Genomic DNA, 14,613 nt, shown 5'->3' on the forward strand with positions numbered 1-14,613 from the left:
ATATGTTGGAGCGCCCTTACCAAGAGGAGATAAAAATCATTACTATTCTCTATTAATCATGCTTAGTCAGGAAAGATTGTATAAATGAAAGAAATCCATGAATATGTTATCAATGAGTCTTGGCGGTCTTTCCTGGTTTATCACACTTTATAGCCACTCAGTCCCAGCATCATTAACTCCTTTGCAGATGAGAATAGGTGTGCTATTTGAAGTTAAAATGCAGCAGCAGTACTATAATTAGATTTGTTCCCAAATTTTTGTATTGTACACAAATGCCATATACCTTCTGAAGTATATGTCAGGCTAACTTTATTCTCTCTTGCCTTTAATGCCACAGGAATCTTTTCAAGATGTTGATGAGGTGAGATCCTCAGATGATTTCCTTCTCCTGATACATTTTTATTTGACTTCTGAGTTCACAAAAATACAGAGTGAAAATTTCAACTGATTTGCACTTGCTCCACTTGGGCTTTGACACGAGGCATTTGTTTATATCCTCTCAGGGTCTGATGTACTTCAATTTGAAGCTGAAGGTATTGGAGAAGCGACAGCAACGGATTCGGGAGTTAAAGGCGAAGCATGAGTTGTTGACAAAGGAGCTGGAGCAAGCCAAGGACAGGCTGATGATGGATCCGAATAAATGGAATTCAGAGTGTAAGTGCACCACATGGCTTCCAGTGTTCTATTAGAAAGCAGGATCAGGATGACAAAGATAGGCATGTATAAATGTATAAGTGCCAGTTTGATTTATTTTACATTCCAATCAAAATGCAAATACAGCAAGCAGCAAATATGCGATGTTACAGTGTGTGAAAATGCACACATGTATCTAAGCCCAGGAGTAAAACTAAAAAGATGCAAAGGATATGCTCAAGCAGTTTCTGGGAAAAAATACGTATCATCCATCAGTGAATCCAGGTGCAAATCTCTAGAAAGTGAGTATTCACTTGTCAGAGCTTCAGGAGGGAACTGTGGACTATATGTAAATGTGATCGGTGTGATTTATTTGGAATTTTGAACAGTACTTTGTTTCACAAAGGAAGAGCTCCGATGCACACCAAGGCTGAGCAGCAAAAGAATTATTTAAACATTAATATTACGCACTTAGTGGACAGTGCACAATGCTTATTCCGAGTTCATTGATAATTTTGATTTATCAGCAGAATCTTACATCTATGGAAAGGCATTGGCAACCCTTAGTGATTGCAAAGAAGCAAATAATTAATTTCACAGAAAAGATCAAAATGTTAATTCTAATGGCCGATTCAAGAGTGACAGGTAGGCAACTGTTCAGAGCATCAACAGTTGCCCTTGAGCTAACTGTAACAATAAGACGAGTGGAGGTGATATTGCTGACCCCGACCCTGACACTGCCAGAGTACCCAGCAGTAACTTGTTACACAATGCTGGTAGGAGTTCTTGATAGAGTACAAATTCATTCAAGATGTTCCTGGTGGGGAAGAGGTGTAGGTGAACATGGTAGTGTTGTTCATGCAGCTTCAGATCATTAAGAACAGTAACCTTAATGTCCTTGACAATGGGATTAATTTCTGTCCCTTATGTGACCTGGAGGCTAGGTTCTTTCAGAGGTCCAGTACAGTGGTTGTGAGGAGGAGTATTTGGATTTCCAGTGAGGAAGCTGTGCTGCTACTTTACTGATAAGTTTGTGGTAGAAATCATGATCACTCACCTCAGTCATCATTACATATTTAGTTGTCAGAGACATCTTCTCTGGGTAAATGTGGCTTACTGAGTTGTCTGCCTTGCTGAGAGATCAAAGAAATCAAGGTCAACAAATTCATATATTTTTTCTATTATGCTGTGGCTAGAATGCCATGGATTTTCTGGTTATTTGTCATGGATATATCACATGGCTAAAGGATAAAAATGAACAGAAAAATAATAGCATTTTTGCAGAATATAGAAGTGATATATCTGCTGTTTCTGTGAGTAATTCCACAATGGATTCACTTGTCCAATACGTTGTTTCAAATACAAGTCCTATGACAAAGTAATGATTGCCTGCATTTTCTGTGGGGATTTTTGAGAGTAGCTGTAAGGATGCCAGAAGACTCAAAGAGGCAACCATAAACACTAAAATACTGGTTGAGGCCTCAGCGTCTGGGTTTATACTGATCTCCTGCCAATGTTACAGGTGAATCATTACATCCCCTCTGGAACATCTCCCCAGCTAATCTGATTCATGCTGTAGCATTGTTCCTCTAAATTTACCGAGGTTGCTAAACAGTGTTCTCAAACTGCTTAAAATGATAAATATCAGAAAATTTTACATCAACACAAGAATTGTAATGTTCAGTATCCTGGCTGTTTTATGTATTGGACAAAGGAAAAGCTTCATCACTTCCTACGTTACAGTGTGAGGGTGATGGCCCATGGGTTTCCAAAGAATAAATTGCTAATCTTAAGCTGTTGTGTTAGCATCGACTTCTCACCTCAAGTGTCCAGAGTACAATTTTGTGACACTGAGATGGGAGAGCTATTAATGTTTCACACGCTTCATCAGAATGCTAAAGACTTTTTATATGCACTATTCTTCTGTTTGCTTGACTCACTTGTACTCTCTCTGCCAACAGTTGAAATTGATATGGATCTGGATGAAGAGTCGCTGGAGTACCTAGAAGCTCTGGAAGAGATAACTGAGGAGCTAGAGCAGCGGGTCAACCTGTGCAAGGCAAGAATAATGATGGTGACTTGTTTTGATATTGGTGTGATCACTGACGTGAGTGATGGTCTAAGGGAAGTGCAAGTGTAAAGAAGACAGCTAATGGGAGAACGTGAGAAGGGTTATTCTACCGTGAAAATAGTCAGCATGTGAAGGAGAAGTACTTAAAGGAATTGTGTTTCAGTGAGGGTTGGTGATGCTGAGACAGAAGAAAGTGCAAGAGAATGCTGAGGGTGAGCTGATATGGTGGCAATGAATCTTGATGGTGAGCAGTGTAAATCAATACTGTGCCTCCGAGCTGAAAGAGAATGAAAGCTTAAACTGTTCATGCGAACAATTTCCTTTCCCCAAAGGAAGAAAGAAGGCAACATAAACCAAGAAGAACAAAGAACTGAAAAACCTTAAAGTGCCTTTTTGATTCACTTGACTTATTTGCATTGGTGCTAGTAAAGAAACCAGCATACCTAAATAAACACTGAAACAAATTGCTTATTTTATAATGTATATTGTATTTATACGATACATGTAAAAACTTTCGTTGTAGCAAAGCAATAAGTAAATTATGTTCACATCCTTGACTTTGCCTTCTTATTGAAAGGAGAGCCATCTTTATCTTTTCAATTTTACAATGTTCGTGTGTATAATAATATTTCATGTTATTCTGTTTTAATAGTGTTTAAAGTTTCATTCATCTAAGCATGTAATGAAATGTACTGATTTTTGAAGATGTTTTTATATGGGATCTTGTCTGTTTTTGGGTTATTTCTTTGTACACATTGCTACTGGAACAGAAGTGCAGAATGAAATTCCTAGTTTTTTAAGCCAGTAATAAATATATCAGCAAAGAGCTCACTGTGCCAACTGATCTGAGGTGACCCTCACAGCCATGATTCACTGCAAATACAAAGTGACACTGCACAATGATTACAATATTGTAAGTTATTAATGATCAAATTTATATACTCTTTTTTAAAACCAAAAACAGGTATACAAAATAATAACAGTATTGACTCTGTCATTGAAAGATACTGCATCTCAGGATTACTACCCAAAAAAGCAAATTTGATAGAAGATGTATTTACATGTGAACACACTGCATAGAAGTTTATGTACAGTTTCTTTTTCATTTTAATACTGGCCAAAAGCTGTTATTGTTATGAATATTGCCAAACAACAACAATTTTACATAAAGAAATAATAAATATGGGATCACAGTTCATTGCGGATGATATTTTCTGACAATATTTGTACATTTTTTTCAGCATCTTTGTATAAATGTATATTATGGTAGTGACATTAGTTTTATCTGTGAATAAATGACATGTTGACTGGCAGTAATATTTCTGTTTCATAATTAAAATTTTGCATAAAGATATAGATCCAATATTTTACTATCAGGCAATATTGATAATCTTTATGGAACTTCTAGTTTGGCACATGTTTTCCTTAGATTGTACAACTGCAGAAAAGTCAAAATTTCCAGTGTTAAAAACAGAATACTGTGGATGCCGGGCATCCAAAACAAGAGTAGAAAGTACTTGAGGAATTCAGCAGTTTGGGCAGGATTGGATGGAGTTGATGTTTCAAGCTGTTGATTCTTAATCAGATTTGGGCATAGTTGGAGACAGACAAAGCCTAAGATGAAGACAAAGAGGTGAAAATGAGAAAAACAGAAGGAAGATACAGGAATAAAGATGGGAGGACATCTTGGAGTTAGGTGTTGGAGGTTAGGGAAGGTATTGGAGAAAAGATTATCTGTGGAGGTGGGGGATCAAAGAGGGAAAGGGGTTAGGATTAGAGAATATATTTCTGGGGGGAATGATGTCGGAGACAGAATCATCCTGGGAGTGAAGCATCAGAGAGAGAAGACTAACTTAGGAAATGGAGGGGAGTGGGGTAGGGGGCGGAGAGTCAAGGGGAGGATAATGAAGGCAGGTGTGTGGTTAGAGAGTGTATTATTTCTCCAAGCACCCGCCTGCCCCACATTGAGTGGGGGTCAGAGACAGGCTGACACCATGGGGACTTGATTGCTCTAGAGTAGGAGTGCAAGGGAAGTCTGGAAAAGTATGTAACAGACAGACATCCCAGGCAACCCTTGCACTTACCATAAGAAAGCCAAAAGCTATTGGAAGGAATCAACAGATCAATCTTTACCTGTGGAGAGCGAGAGTTAAAGTTTAAAGTTAATCAGAACCCTCATTTCTGTCCGTTTTGCCAGACCAGTACAAGGATAACTTTCACAAAGGCTCAAAAATTTGATGAGAAGAAACCATTAGAGATATTTGTTTTAACTCTTAGATTGAACAGTGGATTAATCTAGGCATAGATCTAAACTTTCAGTGCCTTTCTTTTATTTTATTTTCATAGAATCTAGTTTGGGTACAGAAAGGGCCAAATTTAACATCTTTAGCCTGATGACAATGTTCCAAGTGGGGAACTAAAAACGAGGCTGTGTCCACTCTGCTAAGATTGCAGTGGTTGTCTGTTTAACTGTAGTATGTCAGAAGGCAGGAGCAAATCCAGAACAGAGCCAGCAGGTAAACCTACAAAATAGGTTTGTGATTTGCCTTTGGGATTGGGAAGAGCAAGTCTGGTCATCATAGTCATCATAGAAAAACATTTCAACCTACTTCCTCCCTTATAACCACCTCCGTCTCTAATTTATTAAAGTTTGGGTAACACCTCTCACCAGTGCAGCACACAGGCATGGAGAAATGGAATTCATGGAGGAAGAAAGATGTCCAGGCTGTTAGAGGTGGGGTGAAGTGGGGAAAGGGAGGTTTATATTTTCAAAGGAGCACTTGAGCTTCTCCTGGCCTATCACGGCCCAGCTGGAAAATTACATCTTAGTCTCAGTTGACATCCCAATCCTCTTACTGAGTGGCTTCAGGGCTCAGTTAAAATCGCATTTGGGTTTCCATATTACCATCATGTCTCAATCTACATATGTAAAGGTGGACCCTGCTGACTATAGTTTAGACGTCTATACAATTTACTCATAGCAGGAGGTTAAGATCCAAATTAGCATGAGGTGTGCTGTAAATGGGTGGATAAAACACCTGGCTTTTGACTGGGTTAGCTTTGTATTTGGAAACCAGCAGGTGATTGTCTTGAGAAACTAATCTCCTAAGAGCAAGAGTTATGCTGAAATAAATTTTAAAGGAGCCTATCGATGAGAAAATGGGCAAAAATGGTGAAATGTGAAAGACTTCACAATTTCTTCTTATTAAAAATAGTAACTACATATTAACATTTTTATCTCGGGCACACAGTACCGTCCACAAAACACATTTTGTGTGAGCAGAAATTTCAATCACACTGATGTCTCAACATTTGTCACTTCCTTTGTCGGAAGTTATGATGTAGTAGCAGATTCAAGTCAATGGATGGCAGCATGGACTGAATTTCTTAGGTAATTTCCAGTTCTATCAGTCTTGTAATCCAGGAAACTTTCCTTATTCAATTGTTGATCCTGAAGAACCATTTAACCTGTAAACTCAAATTAGTTGAATGAACACTTAGTTCTAATGAAACTCTTATGTTAAGTTACACTTCCAAATCCTGACTGGATTCTTTAGATGAGCGTTGGCAATACTACCATCCAGTCCATGTCCTCTTCTCACTATTACCATACAGTAGGAGGTACAGAAGCCTCAGGTCTCATGCCATCAGGTACAGGAACAGTTATCCTACGACCACCAGGCTTCTAAACCAATGTGGCCAACTTCATTTGGCACTACTTGCAACTAATTCAATGACGTTCAGGCTCACTTTAAAGGACTCTTTACAACTCACGTTCTCAGCATCATTGTTATTTACACAGTTTTCTTCTTTTGTACATTGGTTGTCTTCTTTTGCACATGTTAATTCCAGGGTCAGCGTGTGTTACCATATTCCTGACTTCTGCACCTCTGTGTTGCAAAGTGGGAAAATCAAAACCTCTGGAGGTCACATGCTGGGATATCTGACCATCTGGACTTGACCTGAGTCTGGGCTTGGAGCTCGTTTGTGCTGAGTAGAATCCCGGACATATCACATCTGATGTTATATGTCAGCCATGTCCACTGTACATTATTAACATGACCTCACTTATTTGATTGTTGCACTGGATGGGAGAAATAATGAAAAAAATGTTTGTGTTTCTTACTGATTTTTATTAATAATAATGTTTTAAATAATGATATATCAGTTAAATGCATTTTCAATTTTATTATTTTTCATTTTATTCACTAACATATATTTTTAATTTCTATTTCAACTAATTTTAAAAGTATCTGATTCTCTGAAACATTTAGGAAAAGGTGAAAAGGTCTTTGACAGGATAAGCTGAGAGACTGCTACCAGGGCAGTCTGGGGATAATGTTTGAAATCCGTCATCTGAAGCTTAGACATAGGCCATTGTGCATCACTTTGGCTGCAGTACAATTGGAACCACTGGTCCGAAATGATTAATGTGGCCACAGGATTATGTGTGAATCATGGGCTGCATCGTGCACAATACCTTTCTTTTCATTTTGACACTATTTCAGTGTATTACCCTCACCATAAATAATAAGCACTGTTTTTACCACACACTGGCATAATAAACAATTTTCAGCCAGTGAGTAAAACAGCAACTATATGGGTAAAGTATAGTCAATTGTAGTTGTAGATGTTCGATTGTTTGAATTGAATTTTTTTTTGTTTTTCACTTGGTAAAAATTTGGCTTTTTTGCAGTAGGTAAAGTATGGTCCTTTTGAAAGAGTTCTCACAAAATTTCTACAAATGATTATAATGTTCCTTGTGATTAACTTTCATTCTTCTATCTGGACTGATTCAGAAATGAATTAATTATTATAGTTCAGTTTATTTTTAAAAACTAATGATATTCCTCCATTATAGAAACATAGAAACAAAGAAAATAGGTGCAGGAGTAGGCCATTCAGCCCTTCGAGCCTGCACCGCCATTTATTATCATCATGGCTGATCATCCAACTCAGAACCCCGCCCCAGCCTTCCCTCCACACCCCCGACCCCTGTAGCCACAAGGGCCATATCTAACTCCCTCTTAAATATAGCTAATGAACTGGCCTCAACTGTTTCCTGTGGCAGAGAATTCCACAGATTCAACCACTCCCTGTGTGAAGAAGTTTTTCCTAATCTCGGTCCTAAAAGGCTTCCGCTCTATCCTCAAACCGTGGCCCCTCGTTCTGGACTTCCCCAACATCAGGAACAATCTTCCTGCATCTAGCCTGTCCAATCCCTTTAGGATCTTATACGTTTCAATCAGATCCCCCCTCAATCTTCTAAATTCCAACGAGTACAAGCCCAGTTCATCCAGTCTTTCTTCATATGAAAGTCCTGCCATCCCAGGAATCAATCTGGTGAACCTTCTTTGTACTCCCTCTAAGGCAAGGATGTCTTTCCTCAGATTAGGGGACCAAAACTGCACACAATACTCCAGGTGTGGTCTCACGAAGGCCTTGTACAACTGCAGTAGTACCTCCCTGCTCCTGTACTCGAATCCTCTCGCTATAAATGCCAGCATACCATTCGCCTTTTTCACCGCCTGCTGTACCTGCATGCCCACTTTCAATGACTGGTGTATAATGGTCATGTTGTTATAGTTTATCAAGATTAAAACTATATATTAGGAAAAGACCAAGTAAATAGCAGTCTGGACACAGTAAAATTGCTTTCCTTAACTTTTTCTCCATAAGTCACCTAGGCCTGATTCTTCTGTCTGAACAACAATACTGTTGCATTCACATGGAATCAGTTGTTTAGGGTGGAAGTGAAGGGCATGGTAGGAGGCAAGTTAATATCTGACAATAGCTGGAAAATGTCTTGGCTCCTCAGTTTTGAAATTCCACCTCCTGATGTCTTTATGTTCACTTACGGGCAGTTAGTATGATGGAGAATCATCTGAGGCAAGCCCACGGGGGCATGGACTGTGCTGTAAATTAAGGTCTGCAGAAGATAATCCTTCTGAGGTGATCTACTTCTTTCTCTACCACTTACTTAGCATTCAGAGCTGTACAGTATGTTCCCATTTCCCAGCCACATTTTTCACAATGTGCCAGTATTAGAAGAAGAAGGACTTTTCACCTCAAGACTTCCCCAGACGCTTTATAGCTAATTAAGTACTTTCTGAAATCCAGTCACTGTGGCAGGTTGGAAATGTGGTGGGTAGGGAATGTGGCACCCAATTTGTGCACAGCACAATCCCACAAAAATGTGCCTATGTCTGGAGGATTTATTTTCCATGATGTTGATTGAAGGTAGTACTGGTCGGGACACATTATGCTATTCCACTCTCAACACCAGTCAAATATTTAAAGTGCATCAAAATCAGCCCCATTGGATGTTTCCGTGGAGGTCATCCACATTTTGATTCCTCTAAGCAAGCTACTACTTACACCACCCATTTCTACTCCAGTTTAGCCGCATTCATGAGCGCTGCTTCCTCAGGGAGTGGCTATGTCTATTGCCTGATTGATGGTCATATGACCCACAGTTTACAAAAACAAATCTTTTTGTAAGTAAGTGTGACTTGGTCTGGGGGAAAAAAATCCAAACATGAGAACCAGAACATTGAAGGTGGCAGAATGAGCAGAACAGACATGTTGAAGGCAAGAAACAAATTAAACTTCAAAGGCTGAAATGAGGAAGATTTTATTGACTTAAGGAGAAGACAGGCAAGATAAAACTATGTTATTTATACCATTTTGAAAAGGAGGGAGAGAGAAACCGGGGAATTATAGGCCGGTTAGCCTAACGTCGGTGGTGGGGAAACTGCTGGAGTCAGTTATCAAGGATGTGATAACAGCACATTTGGAAAGCGGTGAAATGATCGGACAAAGTCAGCATGGATTTGTGAAAGGAAAATCATGTCTGACGAATCTCATAGAATTTTTTGAGGATGTAACTAGTAGAGTGGATAGGGGAGAACCAGTGGATGTGGTATATTTGGATTTTCAAAAGGCTTTTGACAAGGTCCCACACAGGAGATTAGTGTGCAAACTTAAAGCACATGGTATTGGGGGTAAGGTATTGGTGTGGGTGGAGAATTGGTTAGCAGACAGGAAGCAAAGAGTGGGAATAAACGGGACCTTTTCAGAATGGCAGGCGGTGACTAGTGGGGTACCGCAAGGCTCAGTGCTGGGACCCCAGTTGTTTACAATATATATTAATGACTTGGATGAGGGAATTAAATGCAGCATCTCCAAGTTTGCGGATGACACGAAGCTGGGTGGCAGTGTTAGCAGTGAGGAGGATGCTAAGAGGATGCAGGGTGACTTGGATAGGTTGGGTGAGTGGGCAAACTCATGGCAGATGCAATTTAATGTGGATAAATGTGAAGTTATCCACTTTGGTGGCAAAAATAGGAAAACAGATTATTATCTGAATGGTGGCCGATTAGGAAAAGGGGAGGTGCAACGAGACCTGGGTGTCATTATACACCAGTCATTGAAAGTGGGCATGCAGGTACAGCAGGCGGTGAAAAAGGCGAACGGTATGCTGGCATTTATAGCGAGAGGATTCGAGTACAGGAGCAGGGAGGTACTACTGCAGTTGTACAAGGCCTTGGTGAGACCACACCTGGAGTATTGTGTGCAGTTTTGGTCCCCTAATCTGAGGAAAGACATCCTTGCCATAGAGGGAGTACAAAGAAGGTTCACCAGATTGATTCCTGGGATGGCAGGTCTTTCATATGAAGAAAGACTGGATGAACTGGGCTTGTACTCGTTGGAATTTAGAAGATTGAGGGGGGATCTGATTGAAACGTATAAGATCCTAAAGGGATTGGACAGGCTAGATGCGGGAAGATTGTTCCCGATGTTGGGGAGGTCTAGAACGAGGGGTCACAGTTTGAGGATAGAGGGGAAGCCTTTTAGGACCGAGGTTAGGAAAAACTTCTTCACACAGAGAGTGGTGAATCTGTGGAATTCTCTGCCACAGCAAACTGTTGAGGCCAGTTCATTAGCTATGTTTAAAAGGAAGTTAGATATGGCCCTTGTGGCTACAGGGGTCACGGGGTATGGAGGGAAGGCTGGGTTCTGAGTTGGATGATCAGCCATGATCATAATAAATGGCGGTGCAGGCTCGAAGGGCCGAATGGCCTACTCCTGCACCTATTTTCTATGTTTCTATGTTTCTATATCTGCTTTATTTCTCTAAGTGATGACAACAGCTTTCAATCACATTTGTAATGGAGTTAAAATTTTCAGTGCTCCACTAGTCAATGCTAACTAAGCAATTGCCTTCAAAACAGCAGTCACTACACTCCAAAATAATCTGCTATATAACGTTCTGTGAGATTTTTCATTTAAGGGAATCAATGCCAGGATTCATTTTGAAATCAATTGCAATGAATTATTTTTGTTTATAGGATGAGAGTGGTGTTGACATTCACTGCTCAATTTGATTAATTTTAGTATCTTTTAATTTAATATAGCTACTTAATATATTGGAAATGCAATCATGAGTTCTGATATTATCAGCTTTGATTGTATACATTAATCCAACTCCTTCAAAGCTTCAGACTTGTATGAGCTTCCTGTATAGATTTCTCCCTAATGATGGTATTTGATCCTCATTGTCATGTGTACCAGGACACATTGAAAAGCTTTTGTTTCAGTACCAGCCAGACAGATCATGCCCTATACATCACAGTAGTTAAGGAAAATAGAATTCAGGATGTAGTATTGTGCTATAGGAAAGTGCAATACAGGTAGACAGATAAACTTCAAGTTTCCCAACACGGGCAGCTGGGAGATCATTTCATTTACAGAGGAGGTGGCAAATGTTATTCCTTTGTTCAAGAAAGGAAGTACAGAAATCCTGGGAATTATATACCAATGAATCCTACTTCAGTGGTGGGAAAATTATTGGAGAAAATTCCTAGAGACAGGATTTATGAACATTTGGAGATGCCTGGGGTACACCACTAGTCACAGGCCTCTAGTGAGAAAATTGACCTTGAGCTATTATCCTCTGCTTCCTACCCTGGAGCCAATTCTGAATCCACCTTATTAGCTCCCCCTGAGCTCCATGTGACCTTAGCATTCCGACCAGCCTTCTATGTGGGACTTTGCTAAAGTCCATATAGACAATATCCACTGCCCTACCTTCATCTATCTCCTCAGTTACCTCTTTGAAAAACTCCAAAGGATTTGTCAGGTATGACCTGCCATGCACAAAACAATACTGACTACTCCTGATCACAAACACAAGAAAATCTGCAGATGCTTGAAATCCAAGCAAAACACATAAAATGCTGGAGGAACTCAGCAGGCCAGGGAGCACCCGTGGAAAAGAGTACAGTTGACATTTCAGGCCGAGACCCTTCATTAGAACTGCAGAAAAAAAGATGAGGAGTCAGAGTTAGAAGGTGGGGGAAGGGAGGAAGAAACACAAGGTGATAGGTGAAACCAGGAGGGAGGAGGGGTGAAGTAAAGAGCTGGGAAGTTGATTGGTGAAAGCGATAAAGGGTTGCAGAAGGGGGAACGTGATAGGAGAGGACAGAAGGCCATGGAAGAAAGAAAAAGGGGAGGAGCACCAGAGGGAGGTGGTGGGCAGGTAAGGAGATAAGGTGAGAGAGGGAAATGGGAATGGGGTGGGGGGGCCATTACTGGAAGTTCGAGAAATCAATGTTCATTGCATTAGGTTGGAGGCTATCCAGATGGAATATAGGGTCTTGCTTCTCCAACTTGTGTGTGGCCTCATTGCAACAGTATAGGAGGCTGTGGACTAATATGTTCAAATGGGAATGGGAAGTGGAATTAAAATGGGTGGCCACAAGGAGATCCTGCTTTTGCAGGTGGATGGAGCATAGGTCCTTGGTGAAGCAGTCTCCCAATCTACATCGGGTCTCACTGATATACAAGAGGCCACACCAGGAGCACCAAACAGGAGTCCCAAAAGACTCATAGGTGAAGTGTTGTCTCACCTGGAAGGACTGTTTAGGGCCCTGGATGGTAGTGAGGGAGGAGGTGTAGGGGCAGGTGTAGCACTTGTTCCGTTTGCAAGGACAAGGGTCAGGAGGGAGAACAGTGGGGAGGGACGAATAGATAAGTGAGTCATGTAGGGAGCGATCCCTGTGGAAAGCAGAAAGTGGGGGGGAGGGTAAGATGTGCTTGGTGGTGGGATCCCGTTGGAGATGGTGGAAGATATGGAGAATTATGTGCTGGATGCGGAGGCTGGTGGAGTGGTAGGTGAGGACAAGAGGAACCCTATCCCTGACAGGGTGGCAGGAGGATGGGGTGAGGGCACATTTGCGTGAAATGGAAGAGATACGGTTGAGGGCAGCATTGATGGCGGAGAAAGAGAAGCCCCTTTCTTTGAAGAAGGAGGACATCGCCTTTGTTCTGGAATGAAAAGCCTTATCCTGAGAGCAGATGTAGCGGAGATGGAGGAATTGAGACAAAGGAATGGAATTTTTAACACAACGGGTGGGAAGAGGTATAGTCCTGGTAGCTGTGAGAGTCAGTGGGTTTATAATAGACATCAGTAGATAAACTGGCTCCAGAAATAGAGACAGAGATATCGAGAAAGGGGAGGAAGGTGTCGGAAATGGATCATGTAAATTTGAGGGCTGGGTGGAAGTTGAAGGCAAAGTTGTTGAAGTTGAAGAGCTCTGCATTGGATGCAGGAAGTAGCATCAATGTAGTCATCAGTGTAACGTTAAAAAAGTTGGGGAGTGACACCAGTGTAGGCTTTTCACCAATCAACTTCCCAGCTCTTTCCTTCATCCTCTCCTCCCCCTTTACGGTTTCACCTATCACCTTACACTTCTTTCTCCCCGTCCCCCGCTTTCTAACACCTCATCTTTTTTTCTCCAGTCCTGATGAAGGGTCTTGGCCTGAAACAGTAGCTATACTCTTTCCCATAGATGCTGCCTGGCCTGCTGAGATCCTCCAGCATTTTGTGTTTATTGGTGACTATTCCCGATCTGGCTTTGATGATTGGTAGATCTTGTCTCTCAGAATTCCCTCACCAGCCTGTAGATCCCTGGCCTGTCCTCGCTATCCTTTTATAACAATGGAACAATATTAGACACCCTCCAGTCTTCTGGAACTTCATCAGCAGCCAATGACAAAGCAAGGATCTGTTATAGAGAGAGAAATTAAATACAGATACAGTCACTCTTGTCTGTTGGTTAGGAACATCTTGGAATAACCTTACTGTGACCAACATATTCCCTGGTGCCCAACAGTACATCTGGCTTCAAAACTCCCAGTGATTTGCAGGCAAATTGCAAGATAATGTAGTTTAATTCCTGAGAACATCAGAAAGATAAACTATTTCCTGAAAAATCCGGACCTGCCTCTCGGTTTTATTGCACTACCTTACTTTCCATTTTTATATTTTCTATTTATGATTTATAATTTAAATTTTTAATATTTACTATCGATTTGTAATCCAGGGAGCGGGAAGCGCAGAATCAAATATCGCTGTGATGATTGTATGTTCTAGTATCAATTGTTTGGCGACAATAAAGTATAAAGTTTATTGTACCAATACCAATATGTACAGGTGCAATGAAAAACTTACTTGTAGCATTTTCACAGGCCTATAACCCCATATAAGCAATATTCACAAGAAAGAACAAATTATACATAAATTTTTCAAGAATAAACGTATTAGAACAAAAGTTGGTTCAAGAACCAAATGATAGAAGGGAAGTGGCTGTTCTTTACCTGATGATAGAGTTAGGAGTATGGAAGCCATTAGGCATTTATACTTGCTGCCCAATGGTGGCTGCGAAACAATGGCCGGACCTGGACGGTGGAGATATTTGATGATGAGTGTTGCCTTCTTGAGGCAGCACCCCGTGAAGATGTCACTGAAGGTGGGGACGGATGTGTCTGCGATGTATTGGACAGGGTCCATTACACTCTGCAGCTTCTTATGTTCCTGCACATTTGAATTGTTGTACCAGACCATG

At 40.8% G+C, this 14,613-nt stretch overlaps 1 protein-coding gene across 1 annotated transcript in view; it reads left to right on the forward strand.

The window, feature by feature from the left end:
* The window catches only part of kif26ab (kinesin family member 26Ab), a 208,250-nt gene extending 205,130 nt beyond the window's left edge, over positions 1-3,120 (forward strand). Inside the window, exons 14-16 of the mRNA XM_063048063.1 lie at positions 338-361; positions 504-654; positions 2,595-3,120. Coding sequence (XP_062904133.1) covers positions 338-361; positions 504-654; positions 2,595-2,773 — 354 coding nt within the window. The 3' untranslated portion in view covers positions 2,774-3,120. The remainder of the gene's footprint in view (positions 1-337; positions 362-503; positions 655-2,594) is intronic.
* Positions 3,121-14,613: the final 11,493 nt, after the last annotated feature.

Source organism: Mobula hypostoma, chromosome 1, assembly GCF_963921235.1.
Source record: "Mobula hypostoma chromosome 1, sMobHyp1.1, whole genome shotgun sequence".
Taxonomy (NCBI): domain Eukaryota; kingdom Metazoa; phylum Chordata; class Chondrichthyes; order Myliobatiformes; family Myliobatidae; genus Mobula; species Mobula hypostoma.